We start from the raw sequence: 24,428 nt of genomic DNA, 5'->3' as shown, positions 1-24,428 counted from the left end.
CAGACTGGAAAATACATTTTTCTGTAAATGAAGTAAATGTAGAGTAACTAATGAATTATTAAAAATACAGAAAGAACCGGGCACGGTGGCTCACACCTGTAATCCCAGCACTTTGGGAGGCTAAGGCAAGCGGATCACAAGGTCAAGAGATCGAGACCATCCTGGCCAACATGGTGAAACCCGGTCTCTACTAAAAATACAAAAATTAGCTGGGCATGGTGGCACGTGCCTGCAGTCCCAGCTACTTGGGAGGCTGAGGCAGGAGAATCACTTGAACCCAGGAGGTAGAGGTTGTGGTGAGCCGAGATCATACCACCGTACTCCAGCCTGGTGACAGAGCAAGATTCTGTCACAAAAATAATCAAACAAAATAAAATACAGAAAGAACTGTTTGGTTGGCCGGCTAGTGAGACCTCTGAAAGGGAATTGGTTCTGATTCACATGAAGACCAAAATGGAAGAAAGTAGTGTACACCCTATGCCACATTGGGAGACCTGGGCTCGCTTGCCACTGCAGCTCTGCCAGTTAGCATGGAGTCCAAAAGAAACTGGTCCAGTCTTGCCCTTTATTGGAAACTACAGTGGCCTGTTGTCCTTAAGTCTTCGTTATTGAAATATATTGCAAGTTTAGTTACTATAGAGAAGTGTTTCTTGTTTATGTTAATAAGTGGCATGTAAAAAAGGACTCTCCTAAGAGAGAATCATAAAGACTAAAACTTTTAATTTATTAAGGCTCTGAGAAGTCCTGTGGAAAAATAAATATATTTAACTTTGTTTAAATTGGAGTTTAGCAAACTTATATTTGCACCAACTTTTCTCTCGTGTCTGTCACTAAACAAAACCCACAGAACCGGGGTGATTTCTAAGCTAGTTAATTCTTAATTCTAAGCAAGTCCTCAGTTAGTTAATTCTCTGACATGGATGTAATTGTTTGGAGGAACCCTTTCTGAGTTCAAGTTAGACCGTGTCCAGGAACACCTGCTATGATGAAATTGGTGTGCTTTGGGAAAATGGGTAGGCTAGATGACATTAGGAAATGTGTGGAAACACCCACTCAGTCACTTTGATTCAGGTTGCAGAAAATCATGGGAGTTGAAAGTATGGAAATGAGAAGTTTCAAAGTTAAGCACTTAAATTTAATATTAAATATATAAAGCTAGAGGAATGCTGGTATTGGACTGGAAGAGGGCAGACTTTACCCATCATTTTTAAGCTTGCTGGAAAGGAAGGTCATTTGTTAGTGTCTTTGTAAAGACACTTGGAAAGTGAAATATTCGAAAAGTTAGCTGGGGGGTAAAATGGTGAAGAATCGGAAGAAATGTTACTTGGGGAAAGTTCTTTATTAATATTGGTTCTGATTTTGGTATTTCACAAAAATAATGTGTCATTTTGATGAAAGAAAAATATTGCCCTACAGTAGATTTTATTTTATTATATGAGAGGTGAAGAGGGGACTGAATATGTTCTCTTACACATGCTTACATCCCAAATAGAGAGTAAGAATTTCTAATAAGAACAGTATGAGTTTTGAAAGTAAATAACCTCTGTGTTAATAAGAACTGTGGCATGCCTGGGTACTTAGTATCTTTTCCAGAGATCCTAGAGACTGTTCAGAAACTGTTCCAGTTCATTGGGTCAAAAATCCACTATTTATGAAGAGCTAAATACGGATTTGCACGATTGACCATAATGGCTTCAATTTTGAAAGACAGTAGTGTCAGAGAGCACTTCCAGTTGGTGGGATAATTTAAGAATTGCCAATGCTCAAATGGCTAAAATATTGTACTTTTTGCTACTTCATCACTCCATTTTAAAAATAGAGAGCGGGAGAAAAAAAGGCAGACCTGTTGAGAAGGTAGAAGAATGTCAGTTGGAGAGTAAATAAAAATAACCATGTGAAGCCACTCCTTAGTTAACTACTGCCTGAAGGTCTACTGTTCCTTAGAAGCCTTTCAGGATGTGAAGAGACTGGATTGGGGGCTGCTGTCCCTGTGCGTGCATGTGCACCTGTGTGTTCGTGTGTGCATGTGTGTATGTGTGTATGTGCATGTTCATGTGCATGCATGATGAAGGGTGAAGAGAACTTGTGAATAGGAAAGAAGGTGTAGAGAACAGAAAGCTAACAGAAAATCCTAAAACTTAGAGCCCTAGGAAAATTTGAGTATTTTAAACTAACTGTACTGCTCATTTAAAAATAGGAAAATTATACCATTCTTCTTTTGGTATAAGAGAGAGATAAAAATACAGTTTTTCTAAATTGGAAAATTTGCTGTAATCTTGTTGCTAATGACTGATTTCTTCCAACAGTTGCAATGCAGTTTTTGCTCTGATAGGTTGATAAAGGAAACAAAATCAAGAACATATTGGAAGTTCTCAGAGAAAATTACAGTTTAGGTATATGTTGGGGGTGGATACTTAGACATTTTAATTGAAATAAAGCAGTTTTATACTAATATGGGATCACTGTGGGTGTACATTTGTAGTACATCTGTTCTTGAAGCATTAAAGTAGGGTTAAATGTATGTTAATGCTTTTGCAAGAAAATTTTTTATAACATCCGTCTAAGGAAACTAGCTTAGGAAATAGGTTTTTTAAAACAATATAGATATTATATTTGCATCTAGAGAGTGAATTAGGACTCTGTAATGCTTTAAGAATTTTAAAACATTGGTTGTATTCTCTAGTGGTAATGAAAGTTAACAATAATTAACACACAACAGATGATTAAAGCAAGCTTACACATCTGGAGAGTGACCACAGTCTGCTATATGCCTCCAAACACCATTTTAATTGACCTACTTTTGATATTATGAAAGGCTAATAATGATTTATTCTACCCAGTTGAAAATACTTTTTCTAGCAGATAATTGGAAACATCTCAGTTGGCCCCTCTGTTGATTTAGTTAGTGTGTGTGACAGAGATGGTTAGTATCTTACGCTAGATATCTGCCAGCCTTGAGCCATTTTGTTGTTGTTGTTGACATCAGAGTCACTGTGATGACTTAAATAGTATATAAATCTTGAGAACTGATAGATCTGTCAGATTATAGAGGAGGAGGGATTCTTATCAATGAGGCAGACCATGGGTTCTCATTGTGATAGTGTAGAATGTTGGTTAACTGTGGACTCCCTGGCTGTGTCTCAAATCTACTGATTCAGAATTTTTGGGTGTGGGGCTTGGGAATGTGTTTTAAACAAGCTCTCCAAGGGAACATAGTTCATACTTCAAATGAACAATGGCTGAGTATAGTTTATGGCTTTCTTTCATGGATGAGGAAACAGGCCTAGAGGGGAAAAAGTGACTAGTTTCGTAAGAATCACAACTTTGACTTCTGGCACTAGAAGGACAGGATTCTTTCCTGAATGCCACATGACCTTAACTCAGGCTAGTTCCATTCCTAAATACAGTTTTAAATTAGCCCTAATTTTTACATACACCAATACCACATATGACTTTAGTATAATATTTGGCTCAGCTTGGCTGTGTGTGTGCTTATTTTTTGAAAGATACCTATCACCACTGTACCTACATGCTCAGAATAATAGTAATAATAATAAGTTTACAGGGCCTTATAGAGAACTCAATTTTAATGTGCAGTACTTATGCTCTACTTACTATGTTTTAATGGCAACCATTTTCCTCCTAGAAGTTTCTTGAACGACTCTGAATTGTAGCCAGAATACTTCTTTCCTCTTCAAACCCTTAGCTGTGATTAATGTAAAAAGGCACTTGTCCAAAGGGTTTGAAATGGCAACCTTGATATTGGAGCATATGGCAGTAGAGATAGGTCTGCATCCACTTACTCCATTATGTTATTTAATGTACGAATTCAACAATTTGTCTTTTGCTCCCTGCTTAAAAGATGATGGCCATAGAAGCTGGTTGTTAACCATATCAGCAGGGTGGAATATTACTTCCCTTAGAGGAAAACCACAACTTTCTTTGAGGATTTAGCGTGCATTAGAAAAAGCATGAAACCGTTCAGAGATAAAGTGCTGGGTCGTTCAGCAGTCTCTCTTTGCCTCCAAGAGGGGTTACTTTTATGTTTAACACAAACATCCCTTTTGTGTTTATTGTATTAATGGAATTTTTAAAATCCATGAGAAAGAGAGAGAGATTATGGTTTAGTGTTTGAAATAATATAGCTTGATGAATCTTTTTTATTTTAATGGGAGACTCTTTTTCATAGATATGCTGCTTCAAAAAGTGAATCTTTTTTGAAATTGAAATGCATTAATTTAGTTATTCTGTTTGGAAACAAAAACATTGAAAGTTAAAATTTGCATAAGTGAAGACCTTGATGATTTCAGATTATAGTGTGGTGGAGGTTAAGGAATAAGAGTCCATAGAATTTGTAAAAACAAATTCAGTCTAACCACTTAATGGCATGTGCAAGTAATTTGCCAATTAAATATTTCTAGTGTCTGAAAGATCTTCAGAGAAAAGAGTGGAGGTTCTTAATCTTTCTTAATTTTATACTTTAAGAAACATAATAGAAAATTACTTAGTTTTTGATCACTTTTCATTCAAAATTTTAGTATATGAGCTCAAGAAAGGGTGGATTTTAAATATTTGGGGGAAATTATTGCTTTTTGAGAAATTAAAAACTATGATACTTCCAAATCACACTATGCTCATTTAAAAAATAGTATTTGTAAATATTTGGTGCCCAGATAATAATTTTCATTATAATTAAGATTTTACACTTTGGAATTTTATGATTTTGGTGGTCACCTACTATGTTTAGAACATTGTACTAGTCATGCTTAGCTCCAGAACAACTGTCTAAGATAGATATTCCCATTTTAAGACTGAGAGAACTGGGTCAGAGTAATTTACCCAGGGTTACTCATTAGTAAGAGGTAGATCTCTGACAGTTCTAGGTGTTTTTTAAGAAAACTTTTTTGAGATATAATTTACCCATTTAAAGTATATAATTCAATGATTTTTAATATATTCACAGATTTGTACAGTTATCACCACATTCAATTGTAGAACATTTTCATCACCCCAACAAGAAACCTCACACCACACCTTGGCAATCACCACTGCCTTCCATCCAGTCCCTCCATCCCCTGGCAATTGTTAATCTACTTTTTGTCTATATGGATTTGTCTATTCTAGACATTTCATGTCTAAAATGTGGGCTTTCATGATTGGCTTCTTTTACTTAGGATAATGTTTCCAAGGCTCATCCATGATGTAGCACATACGTTATTCCTTTTTATTGATAAATAATATTTCACTCTGTAGATATAGGTAGGTCACATTTTATTTATTAATCAGTTAACAGGCATAAGAGTTGTGCCCAGTTCTTGGCTATTATGAATAACATTGCTGTGAACATTCATGTACGTAGTTTGTATGGACATATGTTTTCATTTCTCTTGAGTATATTCCTGAGAGTGGAATTGCTGAGTCATATTATAATTCTATGTTGAACTTTTTGAGGAACTGCCAGATTGTTTTCCAAAGTGGCCACACCATTTTCTTAAGTATATTCCCACCAGCAGTATTTGAGGGTTGCAGTTCCTTCACATCCTCACCAACACTTTTTATTATCTCTTTTTGATTATAGCCATCGTAGCAGAGTGAAGTGGGTATCTCATCGTGGTTTTGATTTTCATCTCCCTGATGGCTAATATCTTTTCATGTGCCTCTTGGCAATTTGTATGCTGTCTTTGGAGAAATGTCTGTTCAGATCCTTTGCACATTTTTAAATAGGATTATGTGTACTTTTATTGTATTGTGAGAGTTCTGTGTGTATGCTAGAGTTCCTTATCAGATATGTGATTTGTGCAGTTTTTCTCACAGTGTACAGGCTGTTTTATCTTTTTCTTTTCTTTTTTCTCTTTTTTTAAAACTTTTTTATTTAAGTTCAAGGGTACATGTGCAGGTTCATTATATAGGTAAATTCATGTCATAGGGGTTTGTTGTACAAATTATTTCATCACTTGGATATTAAGCCTAGTACCCATTAGTTATTTTTCCTGATCCTCTCCCTCCTCCCACCCTTTACCCTGTGGTAGGCCCCAGTGTCTGTTGTTCTCTGTGTCCATGTTTTCTCATCATTTAGCTCCCACTTAAAGTGAGAACATGTAGTATTTGGTTTTCTGTTCCTGCATTAGTTTGCTAATGATAACGGCCTCTAGCTCCATCAACGTTCCTGCAAAGGACGTGATCTCATTCTTTTTTTATGACTGCATAGTACTCTTTGATGTATATATACCACATTTTTTTAATCCACTCCATCGTTGATGGGCATCAAGGTTGATTCTACCTCTTTGCTATTGTGAATAGTGCTGCAATGAATATACACATGCTTGTGTCTTTATAATAGAATGATGTATATGCCTTTGGGTATATACCCAGTAATGAGATTACTGGGTTGAATGGTATTTCTTTTTTTAGGTCTTTGAGGAATTGTCACACTGTCTTCCACAGTGGTTAAACTAATTCACACTTCCACCAGCAGTACGTAAGCGTTCCATTTTCTCCACAACCTCACCAGCATCTGTTATTTTTTGACTTTTTAGTGGCCATTCTGAGTGGTATGAGATCATAACACTTTCTCTTTTTTTTTTTTTTTTTTTTTTTGAGGCAGAGTCTGGCTCTGTCACCCAGGCTGCAATGCAATGGCGTGATCTTGCCTCACTGCAACCTCCGCCTCACAAGTTCAAGCAATTCTCCCTGCCTCAGCCTCCTGAGTAGCTGGGATTACAGGCACGTGCCACCACGCCTGGCTAATTTTTGTATTTTTAGTAGAGACTGGGTTTTGCCATGTTGCCCAGGCTGGTATTGAACTCGTGACCTCAGGTGATCTGCCCGTCTTGGCCTTCCCAAAGTGCTGGGATTACAGATGTGAGCCACCATGCCCGGCCGTTTTAACACTTTCTTGATGGTATCCTTGGAATATAAAGTTTTAAATTTTGATGAAGTACAATTTATTTTTTTTTTCTGTTGCTTATAGTTTTGGTGTCAATGAAATCATTTCCTAATCCAACATCAAAAAATTATGTCTATATTTTTTTTCTAAAATTTTCTTGAAAATATGCCTATATTTTCTTCTAAAACTATTCAGTTTTAAGTCTTGTAGTTAGGTCTTTGATTCATTTTGAGTTAATTTTTGTATACAGGGTGAGATAGGAACCCAACTTCATTATTTTGCATATGGATATTATCCCTGAAGCAGTTTTTTCTTATTGTCTGTTACCTTTGTTGGAAATCACTTGACTATAAATGTGAGGGTTAATTTTTTTACTCTCAATTTCATTCTGTTGTTCTCTGTGTCTATCTTATACCAGTACTACAGAGTCTTGATTACTCTAGCTTTGTAGTAAATTTGAAATCCAAATTTGTGCCAGGCGTGGTGGATCACGCCAAGTTATTGTTTTTGAAGCTACTGTAAATTGAGTTTTTTTTGTTTTTTGTTTTTTTTTGAGATGAAGTCTCACCCTTGTTGCCTAGGCTGGAGTGCAATGGCACGATCTTGGCTCATTGCAACCTCTGCCTAGGCAATTCTCTTGCCTCAGCCTCCCAAGTAGCTGGGATTACAGGTGCCCGCCACCATCCCAGCACTTTGGGAGGCCGAGGCAGGTGGATCACAAGGTTAGGAGTTCGAGACCAGCCTGATCTAACATGGTGAAACCCTGCCTCCACTAAAAATAAAAAATTAGCTGGGTGTATAAAAGCGCCTGTAATCCCAGGTACTCAGGAGGCTGAGGCAGGAGAATCACTTGAACCCGGGGGGCAGAGGTTGCAGTGAACCGAGATTGCCCCACTGCACTGCAGCCTGGGCAACAGAGCAAGACTCCATCTGTTCTTCTTTTTCAAGATTGTTTTGGCTCTTCTGAATCGCTTGAATTTTCATAATGGATTATTGGATCAGTTTGCCAATTTTTGCAAACAAGCCAAGTAGGATGTTGATAGGGATTACATTGAATCTATAGATCATTTTAGGGAGTATTGCCATTTTAAAATTAACTTTGGAGAGTTTTGCCATCTTAACAATATCAAGTCTTTTAATCCGTGAACATGGGATGTGTTTCTATTTATTTAGATTTTCTTTAGTTTCTTTCAGCGATGTTTTGTAGTGTTTAGAGAATCAGTTTTGCACTTACTTTGTTAAATTTATTTCTAAGTTATTGTTTTTGAAGCTACTGTAAATTGAGTTTTTGTTGTTGTTGTTGTTGTTGTTGTTGTTGTTTTTTGATGACGTCTCACCCTTGTTGCCTAGGCTGGAGTGCAATGGCACGATCTTGGCTCATTGCAACCTCTGCCTAGGCAATTCTCTTGCCTCAGCCTCCCAAGTAGCTGGGATTACAGGTGCCCGCCACCATGCCCAGCTGATTTTTGTATTTTTAGTAGAGACAGGGTTTCACCATGTTGGCCAGGCTGGTCTCAAACTCCTGACCTCAAATGATCCACCCGCCTGGGCCTCCCAAATGCTGGGATTACAGGCGTGAGCCACAGCGCCTGACTGAGTTGTTTTTTAAATTTCATTTTTGGATTGCTTATTTCAAATATACAGCAATCAGTTGATATTTGTATATTGATTTTTGTCTTCCAACCTTGCTAGACTTATTTATTAGTTCTAATAATTTTTTAGTGATTTCTTAGGACTTTTCTGTATATAAGATAATGCCATCTGTGACCCAACTTTTAAAGGTCTCAACTCTTTTCACTATAACCATACCCTGTAGCCTGGGAAACTTACTAACTTGGGAGAAATAGGTTGACTTTTTGAGGTTATCTTTAGGAAGGAAACAACTGCCACTTTGTCTTCTCATGATGTAAACAAATGCAGCAGACTTTTAAGATGGAAACTTTTGTAGAGAAAGCAAAGTCCCATAAATAAAAGGATCCTTGAGCTTATTTGGTGAGGTCTTACTTTAAATAATATCATTATTATTTGGTGATATTATGGGAACTACAGGCCTTCCAAACATAGCTTGTTTGGCACAGACTGAAATAACAACAATTATATTTTACTTTAAAAAATAAGCATTCTAATTTGGCTTTACTTTTAGGAGGAGTGGCTGAACTAAGAAAAATATGACTTTATATATCCGAAATATATACTAGTGCTACATGCACATTTTAATGCTAATTTAGTTTTGTTTCTCTGCCTATATGACCTCAACATGGGGAAAAGAGTTTAAGACTTGTAGTTTAAACCAGCAGGGACCTCTTCTAATTATTTTTACATTTGAGATAGATCTAGAAGGTGGTTCTTACCTGAAAGTCTTCCACGACTGAGTTACGAATTATTCTGAACCAAGTAAGCAACTAAAAAGGCTAAAACATTTTGGGTTTCTTTTTTCCTCTCCAGGATTGCAAGTTAGGTTTGGAATGGTCAGGGAATGGTAAGGGTTTAGTGAGAGGGCAACTCTAAGTTTGACTCCTGGAGTCTTTCATGGTAAAGCTCATGGAATTGCCCATGTGGGAGCCAGAGTATAGAGTAGAACTGGGCTTGAAAATCGCTTTGGATTTTCATTTCTGATTTTTCAGCTATAAATTGAGAGCTGGAATTTGTTCTCTTACCTCTCAGAGCCGTACAAGACATAGAGGAATCTTAAACAATCAAATGTTAAGTGAGAAAGCTATTAGTGCCTCCTAAAAGGAGAAAATAATATTAACCTGAGGTAGTATTATAATGTCTCCCAGAGGAAGGGAGAAATGCAAGGAACCCATAGTGATTATTGAGTTTATAGATGTTTCTATTCATGAGCCTGCAGGGAAACATAGAGACCAAACATTTCAGAAAATGAATGCCCCAGGATGATTAATTAGAGCAGAATGAAATATTCAGAAACTTAGGAGTCTATAAAATATTTTTGGAGAAAATGTGTGAGTTTTCCAGAGGAACAAGATTCATTATTTTGTTTTAAAAGACTTTATCAGTTGTGAGATGAATAGAAATATTGGTAGGTTTCCTTTAATCTTTTGCATATCATTTGGCTTGTCCAATTAGAATGGCTTGACAATCTTATGATATTTGAGTATATAATCCTGCTAGGTAGGTCAAGAGAGTAAAAAGTAAATTTTGTAGAAATTGTGCCAAGTGGTAAACAACTTCAGATCTTTTTTTCCCTGCAGAGTCCCATGGCCAACTGTTCTTTCCATAGCAAACTTTTCTTCACCATAAACATAGCATCGTGCCCTGGGGGCTTTAAAATAATGTTTGCTACTGGCAGGTGATGCCAGTGTCTATGGCTGCCTGGAACAGGATCTCTCATGTCTCAGTGATCCCAGGTGGCTTTGGTCCAAAGCACTGTAACTGGACCTTTGATTCACTTCAAAAGAAATGAACCTTTCTTCATACCGTTGATCTCCATTGAAAAGCTCCCTCAAAGGTCCCTCTCAGTAAATCCTTGACAGCTTTCGGGGCCCAGATCATGGTTTATCTGCTCCAACAAACTTTTCTCTCTCACTTCTCTTCTTAAATCTCCATTTCCTTGCCATGAGGCCGCCCTGTGGTTTAGTGCTGATACACTGTACTGTTTGAATCTGCTGTTGAATTATTTCTCGTGTATTAGACTTGGATATAGCCTCATACCTTTTACTACCCTTCTTCTTCCCACAGGCCTAGTACAGTGCATCCAAGCTGTGCTACTTAGAAGGTTACTAGCTAGCTAGCTAAGCCCTGACATTCCTACAATAGCCAGCGTGTTGGAACAGTCGCAAAGCTAATAATGGGCCTACATTCTCAGGGTCATGTGGTTGATACACTGCCCAGTTTCAGAAGGCACCAGTCACGTGGACCATGAAGCGAATGCCATCCACTGGAGTTGTGCAGCATGGGAGCCCTGAGTGACCTACGTCTACACACGATCTGTGTTTACACATTCCTGCATTACACTGCTTGGTCTGGAGAGTCTTCTTTACCTCCTTCCTTTTAAATTTTTATCCATTTCAGTGAGAAGTTAAAAATTAGGAGTGAATCTAACCCTTCCATACTCCCAGATAATGCTTTCAGACTGAGGTCCTGGATGCTTTCATCAGAAAAACCTGGAGTGCTGACTAAAATGCAGTTTTTTCAGCCCCTCAACATGTTTAAATCACTTTAGGACTAGGCCTGGGGATTTTGATAAACGATGTTGACTGATGATTTGTATGCAGTGCACTGAAGTGTTGAGAAATGACTGTTGAATAGTTTCTCAGCAAGGGAAACTGTAGTGCCCCAAAGGGTTAATACCGCTGTCCTTAACCTGTTGCATTATCTATTGTAAACTTTTTCTGGTTCATTTAAATTCAGCAACTACTTAGTGAGCAGTTGCTCTCTGCCTACCACTGTGCCAGCCATAGTGGTAGAGTCAGATGTGAAGAATGGGGTCTTTGCTGTGAAGGGGCTAATAATCAATTAGGAAATAAAACGTGCAATAAATATGCACAAACACATTAATATATGTGCATACATATGCATACTATATAATGATTTAGATAACATCATATGGAGATCTTTTATATACATCTAGTATAGTATACTCTAGAAGATTTATAGAGAGATCTTTTTTCAAACAAATCATTATTGGTACTACAGGCCTATAGGATTGTCAGATTTTAGATCTGAGAGATATCTTAGGGATAATGTATAACTCTGTCCTGCAGAGGAGATTTCAGTACATCAGCCAGGCATTTCGTAGAGATACACATACTCTATGGTATAGTCCAAAAAACTATAGCGTTCAGAGTTTCGGATTCAAATGTGAGCTCTAGTAAGCAGCAAATGGTAGTAAAAAGTAAACTTTAATTATAGATAAATAAGATTGTTGTTTATGGTGAGACACATTTTACATGCGTTCACTAATTTTAGAAAAACTTAAACCTACTTTTATGTATATTTATAATTTTAGACCATATAAATATAAAAATGGATAATAAGTGCCTTAGCTTTATATACCAACTATTTAGTAAATACCTTCTGTTACTTTCTATGGGAAACAGAGATTGAAGGAGAGATCAAGAAGGGGAAAGATCTTATTTTTGACAATTATCCTATGATTATTACATTAAAACTTTATTTCACTGGAATGCTTGGCAGAAAGGAATCTTTAAGTTAACTGAGGATAAACCAGAAAACCATTTTTTCTTGCATATTATTTCTCTCAAATTTTATTCTAGTATAAAATTTTATTTATAGTGTGAATTTTTTTTCTTTCGGTCACATCTTTATCATTTGAACATTATTTTCGTTAGATAATTTATTCATCTAAATTAGTAAGTTATGGGAGCCTTTATTAAAACTTTATTGGGCCTGCTTCCTGCAGAGATACAGACACTTAGACCTGGAAAGGAGCCACAGATTGTCTCGGTTAATGTGTTTTGCACCGAAGAAAGTCATGTTTTATGATATTAAGGGACTTAGAGCCATTAGAACAATACCTGGCACATGGTGAGTGCCCAATAAACTTTAGCTCCTATTAGTAGAATTTGAATCCAAGTCATTTGAATTTTAGTTTGGTGATTTCTTCTCAGCAATCTTCTTCTACTTAATTCCTTTTATTGACCCCTGGTCAGACTCGCTGATAATCTTTTTTTTGATTTGTTTTTCCTTTAAATCCTAATTCTGGATTCACTTCATTTTCCTTATATCTTACCTCTTTTTTCCCTAAAAGTAAAGAAGACAGAATAAATTCAGTACTTGTACTTTAAAACTTTTAATTGTCCTCATCAGGGCCAGTCTGAGGATTTCTGCCACCTTTTATAAAATTTTATAAAATTTATGCCCAGCATAATCCTGATTTTTACTGCCTTCTGTGTGCAAATACACACCCAACCTTATGCTAATGGTGGCACTACTGTCTCTTCATGGCGAGGCTTGAAACATTTCCGGAAACTTTAAAAACATGGAATAAAAACTGTGGGTATAATGGGGGTGGGAGTAGGAAATTTGGGGGGATACCATAGACACATGCCAAAGGTTTTGGCACTTTTCAGAAGACTAAATAACTTTCTTCTTGTTTCTTTTTTTGTTTTAAATAGAAGCAAAAGAGAAAAAAGGTATCAAGACAGTTTGCTCATAAAAATGAGGTTTGGTAGATATATTTAAAGATGTGAAAGCCAGGAAAAATTATTAATATGCTAATAATTTGCATTTTGTCCACTCTTCAAACACACACTTTTACTGAGAGGAGGAGGCTAAAAATAAAAACATTAAGCTTTAGAAAAGTAAGGTTTTTCATGTTGGGTTTTTTTTCTCTGTCAGTCCTCTTACAGTTTTTCTGTAGAGGCTAAAAGAGATCCTAAGGCAGGACCAGCACCTTCAGTGACCCATCTAAATGGGATTGTTTGAGCAATTTGAGAACTCTTGGGTCAAGCCAAAAGAGTGCAGTAGAAAGTGAAAGACTTGGGCTGCTGCCGGCTTTTCTCCCCATTTTCTTTGTCTTTCAATGCAGCTCGATAAATTGTTGGACTTTTTCAAGCACAGAAACAGCCTTAGGGGTGTTAAATATGTATGTCAAATTTTTCCTAATGGATTTCTAAATCTTCCAAAAACTTTTAAATAACTTGTTAAAGGCTATATGTAACACTTGTATCTTGTGGTATGTGTGTTTGTGTATGTATGTGTTTCCTGCCACTAAGATTGAATTCTCTCCTCCATACCTAGAAAATAATCATTATTTATTGAAACAAAAACAAATGAGATGATAATAGTTTTAGCTTACTACTTGGGTTTCCTACGCTTTTAGGTTGTGTGTATGTGTGACTTCTTGATTTTCCCCCCCTTTATTTTGTTTGGTGGGATTTTTGACCTTGATTTCTTAACTGATTCCTTGAGGATTCTTTTATTTCTGCCATAGTTTGTAATCTCTGTTTCTGTTTAAAATTAAGTTACTTTTTTTAGTAAGAAAAAGTGATATCCATTCAATAACAGATTTTATCAGAAAGAACCTGATTTACTTTGTTTTAATCAACCCGTCTTTTCTCTTTTCAGAGGATGTTAAGCAAGTTTTTGGACAGACCACAATTCATCAACATATTCCATTTAACTGGGATTCAGAATTTGTGCAACTACATTTTGGAAAAGAAAGAAAAAGACACCTGACATATGCGGAATTTACTCAGTTTTTATTGGTGGGTCTAGCTCTTAAAAAGTTAAAAGGGTAAATAAGTAAACCTGGAATCAAATTGTATGTAAAAGTCCTGATTTGAGTCTTGAACTGTGATTTACTACACACTTTCTAGCCTGGCAAAACTGTCCTACTGGAAAGTATTTCTTTATTAATATGTTGAAATCATAGAATTAAATAGGATTTCCACAGATTTATGTAGAACTCCTTCATGTTTAGAAGGAATACACATCGAGGCCCCGGGAAATCAAGTGATTTCCTCAAGGTCAGTTAGGTCAGGAGGGGCAAAATTTCAACTTAAAATTTTGGCTTGTGACTGGCTATGTTACTGCTTACCAGTATTTTGTTTTCCCCTGGAAATGGACAGATTTGTCTTCAGCTTCAGAATCATTTCATCTGACACCTTTTATAGATAAGACACTAGTCTCAAATTTGGCTGCATATTGGAATCACCTGAAAGCCTTAAAAACTAATGTTGCCTCAGTCCCACCTCTAGAGACTAGATTTAATGGAGGCAGGGGGAAAGCCTGGGTATTTGGGGGCTATTTAAAGTTTCTTGGGTGGCCCTAATGGAGAACCACTGTGCTAAGGGCACTTGCGCACTTGCTTCCTTTGGGTTAACCACTGTAGGAGTTGTCTGCATTTCTGGGGTGCACTTTCCCTAACCCAGTCCCTGCTGCCCTTTTCTTGTGACCCCCTTCCCCCACCCATATGATCATATCATTGGGCTACTGATGATGCAAGGTGAAGAGTATTCACAAAATATGATTATAACTTAGCTTTCCTTCGGCAGCATTATTTAAAAATACTTTAAATACAACATTATCATTTAGTCACTAAAGGTCAATATCTATAGGCTATATAGATGTTTATACATTTGCTTTGTTTCTACAGTTACATTTTATTTATACTTTATTAAATATATTTAAAACAACTCATGTAAGGGGACTCATTTGGTATGTTTAAATTTTGAGTCTTGAGAAAAATTTTAAATTCTTTGTTACTAGAAATGTCCTTAGTGGGTATCCTGGTGCCCCTGGGTTTTTCGTGTGTTCCAGACCTTGCCAGAGCCCTCTGGGGAGTGGTTGGAGTCCTGTTCTGGATGGAGGTGGAGGGTGCATGGGTTGTGGTGCTCACTTTGTAAAGATTTTGTAGTGTCCATTCTTAGCAACTAGCATTTGCGATAGGTTAACTTCAATAGGTGCTTCTCTTTTTGACTTTTAATGGTGTTATTAGATTCATTTAATTTGTCCTGCTGTCTAGTTTGCTTTTATTTTCCAGGCCTTTGGAAACATAAAACAAGATGCCCTAAACCTGCCTTTGTACTTTTTAAAAACAAAGCGTTAATGTCTGTGAATCCCTGTTTTCAGTTCTCTGTAAACATAAATCTACTTACATAATTCAGATGGAGAATGTAATGTGAGTTGCTGGATTTTTGCTGCTGTTTCAACAGGACATTGTGCTGTAGGAGGCGGTATTCATTTTGATGAGGAATAATTACAATAATGTTATTGAGACAAATGCCTCAAATTGACTTTATGGAACACAGCCTAATTAACTTTTAATCTTAATAGGATGTTAGCAGTAGTAAGGATGATCGTGTTTCCTCCTCTAAGCAAGTGTCAATTATACTGAATTGAGTCGATTTTCAACTGCTCACAGCAGCCTCTAGGCCTTCCTCCAGATACAGGGAAGCCAGAGTCCAGGATTAAATAACTCGGGGATTATGGTTATATTTCCAAACAATTTGTAAGGCATTCACTTAAATTTGACTTCATTCTATAATGGTAAATGGAAGCATCCCACAGTGTCCTGCGTGGGATGATTCTGTCTCTGTAGCCAGAATAGAAGTACTGAACTTTTACTAGATTATAATGGTTATAGTGGTTAATGATCTCAGTCAGGGCCTTGCTTTGTGTCCTACTCCAGACCCAGACTTACAGGAATTAATGGATGGACCATGATAGGCTTTACCTGAATGCCAGTTTTAATGTCTGCCATTGGGTTCCTTTCTTCCTTCCATTTCAAATGTTTTGTTTGCTTCATTTGAACTCTTTTCTGAATGCAGGTAGAGCTTCAGACCTCTACTTCAGATGCTTTGTTTGCTTCCTTTGGGCTCTTTCTGGATACAGGTAACTTCTTAAAGATATTAGTGAATTTAATCTCCTGTGTTTCAGGCTCTTGCTTTGTCAGGCAGGTATCCGCCTTTCTGCTCTAGGGCAGGACTCAGAAGCAGGCACCAGCTTCCTGGCTGATGCCAAGGCTGTGAAGGCAGATGCTTGGTTGCTTGAAATGTGAACGAGCTGCCACCATGCATGCTGCTACCTGTCACATGATGAGGAAGGGGAGCAGCTGTAGGGACAGCCAAAAAGTGCTTGTGATTTCAGGGAACCTGTGTGGCATGTAGAGACAGCACTCCTCTATTCCGCTGAGGGTCCCGAGAAGGTAGCTCAGGTTGGTTCCAGCCAGCACATTACCTGTGCTTATATATGTGTATACATGTGTGTGATTGGTACGGCAGTATAGTTCTCTGCATTTCCATTTTTTTTTGTCATTTAGTAAATGTTTTACTATATCTAAGCAAGTGTGAGCTTCTGAGAAACCACCATGTGGCTGTGAGGATCTTACCTGGGTCATGTGTTTATCTGTGTAGAGTCTGGACGGGTCCCCCACCCGCTAAGGTGTTGACAGTCCTGGGCATTGCTTACATGGTGAGCTGCTATGTCCTTTTCTGTGCTTTGGTTGTAAAAGTCATAAAGTGGTGAATCAATTTGATATGATTTGAGCTAAACTTGACTGATTTGTACTTTGCAAGTGGTAAGTCAATTTGATATTATTTGAGCTAAACTTGACTGATCTGAACTTCGCATCTAGTAGCATTGAAGCAAGTGGCAGGGATACAAAGCCTCCTTCCTGTAGTCTTCTCCCTCATTGGAATGGAAAGATTTTGGCAGGGAGTGGGGTCGCATTTCTCTTACCCCATTATTTATACTGTTACATCTGTTGCTTGTATTTCTTAATGCCCAGTTAACTTCATCTCCATATAACTTCATGAATGATGGTATGTGTGAATGTGAATACAGTTTTATATGTGGGTATGTATGTGTATTTTAAAATAGTCTATAAACCTCTCCACGTATATCTACTCCCAGCTCCTAAAGCAAAGCTCTAATTTTATAGCTGCTAGATTTAAAATAGATTTTAATATTATTTGTATTTTAGAAAATAATTTGGAGAAATTTTTCTATTCTATATCTGATGGAACTGCAGTTGACAAATAGTATTAATAGGCTGGGGGCAGTGGCTCACGCCTGTAATCCCAGCACTTTGGGAAGACGAGGCAGGTGGATCACGAAGTCAGGAGTTTGAGACCAGCCTGGCCAACATGGTGAAACCCCGTCTCTACCAAAAATACAAAAAAATTAGCTGGGCGTAGTGGCCTGTGCCTATAATCCCAGCTGCTCGGGAGACTGAGGCAGGAGAATCGCTGAACCCAGGAGGCAGAGGCTGCAGTGAGCCGAGATCAGGCCACTGCACTCAGGCCTGAATGACAGAGCAAGACTCCATCTCAAAAAAAAAAAAAAAAAAAAAAAATAGTATTAACATAAAACTCGGTATTTTTTTGTGTTGTGATTATTACTCATGTTGGGCAAACCATCTAATTCAGCAAATATTTGCTGAGCATGTCGGGTTGTCAAGAGAGGACTTGTGCACAGGGTTGAAAGGTGCAGAGACTGTAACTCTTGAGACACTCATAATTTGAAAATCTAGAAATTGTATCTGGGTATATCCACCTGACAGTGTGAAAGGAGCAACTACAAGTAAGCATAAAATGTTTGCCCTATGAGTTTGTTGTTTTGTAGCAAAAACCCTTAAAGGTTTGTGGCATAAACCCTAATGGCAGGTACTCAGATCCTTTACCAACATTTTTTCCTTTTTCTTTTCTTTTTTTTTTTTGAGACAGGGTCTCACTCTGTTACCCAGACTAGAGTGCAGTGGTGCATTAGCGCTCACTACAACTTTCAATGCCAGGGCTCAAGTGATCCATCCGCCTTGGCCTCTCGAAGTGCTAGGATTATAGGCATGAGCCTCGTTGCCCAGCCTGCTTTGCCAATTTTTTTTTTTTTTGGGTGAATGTCATAGGCACTTGAGGGCACAGAAAGAAAGGTTTCTAAAACTTTTCTGCTAAATTATTGTGTAGTCAGTACTGAGTCACTTTCAAAAAAGTTACAATAACTAGTATCTGTATGATGTTTGTAATTTACAAAATGCTTTTAAATATTCTGTTTTTGAAAATAGCATCCTCCCAATACCCTAAAAGGTAATTATCATTATCACCTATTATACGCAAAAGAATAAACCTACTCTATGGTAAAATTTTGCATTTCCCAGTAATTTTCCAGGGAAATGGCCCGTAGCTTTCATTATGTTTCCAAAGAAGTATCCCAAAAAAGTGGTAAAGAGCAGCTGTTCTAGAGCTTAGCTTCTGCAGTCAGATGACAGGTGTGTGAAGAATTCAATAATACATTGCTGTTCCCACTCTATTGCACTGTCTCCAGGCCTAAGGCTATAGATAGCTATTTTCTGTTCCTAGAAGTTACCATGCATCTGAATGGCAGTGCCCAGTCATGCATTGCTAAACATCTAGCATTCCTGACCCCTACCCGTTAATTGCCAGATGTGATCATCAACAAGTTCTTAGTAGGGGTGCATAGTACTATCATTTCCAGGATTTTTTGTTTGATACTGTTTTATAATCTTGGGTATATATTTTACACGTAATTATTTTAATTTGATAACAGTCTATACATAGGAGTTTCCAGTGGTTCCAATCTCAGGATGGAAAAGTCTAGGATTACTACCAAATTCCGTATTTCTGTTAACTGCAACAACACTGTTATTAGCTACCTCTCATATAGCATTTTCCAGCTAAGAAACTTCTTGTACTTGTATTAATATTTGTCCTTACAGTCACCTTAGGTGTTAAGCTAAGTAAGGAGGCAGTTGGCATTGTTTCCCTATGAAAGCTGAGTTAACAGAAGCCTGAGGAAGTGTTCTGGATTTGTTCAAGATTAGACAGGTGGATTTGAAGTTGAAATTAATTTTTCTAAATCTCTGGCAGTTTTTTTTCTCCCAAATTTTAGTGTAAAAATTATCTGAGGTGCTTACTTAAAAATACAGAGTCCCAGGCCTCTCCACCCGCTCCCCACCCAAGACTCAAATTTAGTAGTGCTGAATAGGGCCTAAGAAGCTGCCTTTCGGGCCGGGTGCGGTGGCTCAAGCCTGTAATCCCAGCACTTTGGGAGGCCGAGACGGGCAGATCACGAGGTCACGAGATCAAGACCATCCTGGCTAACACTGTGAAACCCCGTCTCTACTAAAAAATACAAAAAACTAGCCGGGCGTGGTGGCGGGCGCCTGTAGTCCCAGCTACTCCAGAGGCTGAGGCAGGAGAATGGCGTAAACCCGGGAGGCGGAGCTTGCAGTGAGCCGAGATCCGGCCACTGCACTCCAGCCTGGGCAACTGAGCAAGACTCTGTCTCAAAAAAAAAAAAAAAAAAAAAAAAAAGCTGCCTTTCCAATAAGCATCCTGAATTGCGATGCTTTGGATGGTTCAGGAAACACATTGTGGCAAACTTTGGTCTGGACTAGGCAACCCCGAATGTGTAAAGGTAAACGTTCGGCTCTTTATCCTAAGACTTATGGGAAGCCTGTTGAGGCAAACCTCATCAGATTTGTGTTTCAGAAGGATCACTCTGCTATTGTGTGGTAAATCTAATGGAGAGGGACATGACCAAGGAGAGGGAGACCAGTTGGTTACCTTTTAACCCAAAAGTCAAACAACTGTGGTCTCGGTCGGATGGTAACAGTGATGGACCAGAGTAAATGGAGTCAAGAGAACCTACAGGGATAGGCCAGACAAGACTTCATGATTTAATGGGACGTGGACAGTCAAGGATTTGCAGAACTCAGTGTTGACTCCTGGGTTTTAGGCTTGGGCTAGTGGGAGGATGGTGGTGTTTCACTGAAATCGGGAGCATAGGAAGAAGAGGAGGTTTCAGGGAGGGGCTACAGAGTAGTGCTTTATATGTAAGAGCTGTTCACATGTGTGTTGGTGTTTTGGCTCTGCTGCCTCTTTTCAGTTCTTTGTTGTTGAGATGATCTACTGTAGGAGCCCTATCTACAGCCCCTGTATACTTGGACTTTTTGAAGGAATTTTGTTCTGCATTTTATGTAGCTAGGAAATTTCTTCTGTTTCCAGGGGTCATCTGCCTATTGCTCTAAAAGCATCATCCAGAAATTTGCAATGCTCTGAATTGGTGGAGAGGCCCGATTTTGAGGTTGCGGATTCCGTCGGCTAGCCAAGAGACAGGATAGCTGACCTGAGAGGGAATGAGGCTAAAAATCCTATCTAATGTCTTCTCATCAAGTAGAGTTTAAGAATGAGGTTACCTGACCCAACAGAGAGCTCTAATCACAAGGGCATGAGTATTTTATCATAGTTTTATTCTGGTCCTCATTTTGCCAGAAGAGGATAATGAAACCCGAAGACATGAATTGTAGTAAATAGAGCTAGGAATAGAACCTGGGGATCAAAGCTGTGTCTGGCATCCCAGACTGGTCATTCATATTAGTAAGGATCCTTGTCCTCACATCACGAATCCTGTGTTAACCTGGTTGGATGCCAAAGCATACCCATGCTAGTAGTGCAACTGAACAATTTTGGTTCTTTTTAAGAAATCAGATTAACCATTATTTTGGCTTCTTGGTCAGCACAGTGTAGAGGTCAGCCCAGTTCTTTTCTGTGTAACATGAACATTTTGGTTATTTAGATCCTGAGTCCTAGAGAGTAGAACTGTAGAAGCCTGCTGCTCCCAGGTGTTGGTAGTTGCCACATGTCCCTGTACAAGCCAGAGATTCGCTGCTGCTGGTCAGCTGTGGTCTTGGCTTTATACTCACCATCAGTTACAGTTTGCTACTCTATTTGTCATAGCATCCTGGTATAAGGCAAAAATTTCAATACAAGAGACTATATATGTTAAAAACAAAATTGCTGCTACCCCTGCCCAACCACCACCAAACAAAACATACCTTCAACCATGACAACCCAAATTTTCTAGCTTTAGAATTAATAAGCGATTTCATGTGTTCATAAAAAATAATCCCTTGTAGTAGAACTGACTGAAGCCATAATTCTTTACACATAAGTGGACAAATAACAAAGTCCTTGCTTAGATTTGAGTAATCTGAGCCATTTGCCCCTCCGTTTTGTCCCCCAACTTGTCTTGTCTGTAGTAGTGAAAGTATCTAGACCATGAAATTTTTTTCTTTTTTCTTTTTTTGAGACAGAGTCTCACTCTGTCACCCAGGCTGGAGTGCAATGGCGTGATCTCGGCTCACTGCAACCTCCACCTCCCAGGTTCAAGCGATTCTCCTGCCTCAGCCTCTGGAGTAGCTGGGATTACAGGCTGCCCACCACCATGCCCAGCTAATTTTTTGTATTTTTAGTAGAGATGGGGTTTCACCATGTTGGTCAGGCTGGTCTTGAATTCCTGACCTCAAGCAATCCATCAGCCTCGCCCTCCCAAAGTGCTGGGATTATAGGCATGAGCCACAGTGCCCGGCCCGACCATGTGTTTTTAGTAGCCCAAGAACACAGTTGTATTTTCATTTTCACTAAGTGAATGCTTTTTATGTTGATTCTAAGTTGTATCAGGTGGGGGTCTATGATGTAGCTTTGGTACTGTTTCATAAACACCACATCGTTTGGTGTTCTCAAATGAACTAGTGAGTAGAGCATGTTATTGTTGTTTGCCTTCAACTCTTCCACTAGATGAGATTCTGTTTTGTGTCCAAATGGAAGCCACTGCTAGTTTGGTGATGAGTAACTAGAGATGTGGTCACTTGGACAGTAAGATGCAGGATACGCTCCAGCCACAGCACACACTTTCTACTCTGGGCAAAGGAAATCGGGATTCATTGTGCTGTTGTGTCTGTGGTGTTAGCTTGCTGTTTTGTTGAGCAGCCTGTTGTGCAGGCTTTTACAGTAACATCCTGGTAAAAATTAGCACTCTATACAGCATCTCCCCAGCTGTTACCCACTGTGAAGTTTAACGTTAAATCAGAAGAGCAAGGAAATTGAGATGGAAAAGCTCTGTATTTTTTTTCTACCAAGGTGTTGCAGTGTATGCCAAGCCACATGTGACATTGCTTCCAAAGACCCTTTTAATTAAAGGCCCCACCCAGTGAACTGGGGATGAAATTTCACCCTCAACTCTGAAACTCTGACTGCATGGCCAAATGGGGGGTCGGAGGGGAGGTGCAAATAGAACACAATTAAGAATGGTGACTACTTATCTCTCTACCTATTTTATTGCTATGTTTCATTTTTACTTTGTTAAAAAATATGTGGATCTTCATTTTAATTAGAATGTTTTTCTTCAAATTAGCATAGATTATGAAAACAAAGTGGATCTTTATATGCAAACTAGTATACAGGTACTGATATGTGATGTAATATAGAAATTGTTTGGACTAAATATGATATGGTATTTTTTAGGCAAATCGTCTTTATACATTTTTGTTTCCTGTTTTGATAATTAGCTGCATTTTGCCTAGAATTTTGCTATCACCATGTCTAAAAAGGAATTATTTCGAATCATTTCCTTATTAACTCTTTGCTTTTATTAATATTTTAGATTTTGTTATAATTTCAAAACACAAAAATGCAAATTAACCTGGGTTCAAAAAATATATATATTTTTTGGTGTTTTTGGCTTTATAATATAAATCACCTGGATCTTCTGCTTGTTTTGAGGGGCTGGGTTTTTTGTTTTTTTATTGTTATTGCTGTTGTTGCTGTTGTTGTTGTTGTTGTTTTTCCTGATAAATTGTTCTCAGGCTAAAGCACAAACTTGCATGTCTGAATAGAGACGGAGAGAATATTTTACATTCAAAATATACCCACCTGAAAATTGGAGATTATTAAGGAAATGACAGGCCTGGGACTATTAGAAGCATGAATGTTAGACCTAAAGTGGTATAACCCCTATATATGTTTATTCTGTACAACTAGCAATTTTGAAGAGTTTGATTTTTTTTTTTCTATAGCAGTCTGAATCGGTGTGTTGAAGTAGTTGGAAACTGCTGCAATAAAAGCCTGTTCCATTAATCATCATGCACCAGAATAGAGGGAACAGAAAATAGTTCACTGGCACATATTAAAGACAAATTGGGCCTCCTTTCATGTACTTGAGTGGAACTGCCTTAGAGATAGCTGCAGAACTCATGCTCTTGGACCTTCTGGCCTTGGGTGATAGGAAGGACCATTTGTCTTTAGTTGGTAACTGTCTTTGGCAGCAGCATTTAGTAAGCACCCATTGCCAGGTACTGTTCAGAGCTCTCTTTAGAGACACACTTCATTTTCTCAGCTCTCTGAATTTGCTACAAGGTTTCAGGCCCTCTGTCTTATTTTCTTACTTATTTAGGTATCAGTTTGATTTTTGTTGTCTGCCTGCTCTTTGTATGCACTATGGGATCTCACCTATTTCTACAATCATCTTTTTCTTCTTCTGGTTTTTGGTAGGCCCCCTCTGAAAGGAACAGGCAGTCTGTGTAGGCTAAGATCATGGCTCCAGAAGCCGACTGCCTCGATGCATATTCAGTTTCATCCTTGCCCGTGTCACCCTTGGCTCATTCTTACCTGATTTTTCTATCTTCAGAACAAGATGGTAGAACCACCTCAGTTGTGGAGAGGATTCAAAGAGATGAAGCAGGGAAAACACAACAGTCCCTGGTACATAGCATGCACTTAATAACTTAGTAAACGTTCACCTTGTGATGTTTTCTCTAAAATCCTGTTATCTAAATTTCCCAGATCTGTATTTCTACCTGTACCTCCAGCTTTCTTTTGTGTATCTCTTAACTTTTTGTTTATAACTGAAACTCACTTCACTCCAGGTTTTTCATCGTGGTCAACCACCTCATCTCTTTCCCCTTGAATATTTTCCTTTGCGGTAGAGTATCTTCCCCATCATTCAAAATGAGGATTTTTTAGATATATCTTCCTTCATTTATATATTCAAGTCATCATCAAAATTTTCTTAAAATCTCTTTTCCTATTACCTGTCCAAATCTAGTTATGGCCGTTACTTACGATTTTGCCTGAGGCAGCATAAATTAATAGTTAAGAATCTCAGTTTTAAAATCTGACATCCCTTGCTTTGAATCTTAACTCTTCCACTTCTTAGTTGTGTGACTTTAGGCTAGTTACCTGACCTCTCTGAACCTCAGGTGCCTCTGTGTAAAATGATAATAATCATTACTTCACAGAATTATTGTGAGGCTTAAGTGAAA

At 38.2% G+C, this 24,428-nt stretch overlaps 1 protein-coding gene across 3 annotated transcripts in view; it reads left to right on the top strand.

Annotated features, from left to right (window-relative positions):
• SLC25A13 (solute carrier family 25 member 13) overlaps positions 1-24,428 on the top strand; it is a 200,205-nt gene that overhangs the window by 90,474 nt on the left and 85,303 nt on the right. For all 3 annotated transcript variants that reach the window (XM_050782911.1, XM_050782912.1, XM_050782913.1), the window contains one exon: positions 13,937-14,076. In XM_050782911.1, coding sequence (XP_050638868.1) covers positions 13,937-14,076 — 140 coding nt within the window. The remainder of the gene's footprint in view (positions 1-13,936; positions 14,077-24,428) is intronic.

The sequence above is a fragment of the Macaca thibetana genome, chromosome 3 (assembly GCF_024542745.1).
Source record: "Macaca thibetana thibetana isolate TM-01 chromosome 3, ASM2454274v1, whole genome shotgun sequence".
NCBI classification, from domain to species: domain Eukaryota; kingdom Metazoa; phylum Chordata; class Mammalia; order Primates; family Cercopithecidae; genus Macaca; species Macaca thibetana.
This window is presented reverse-complemented; position numbering and strand designations above follow the sequence as displayed.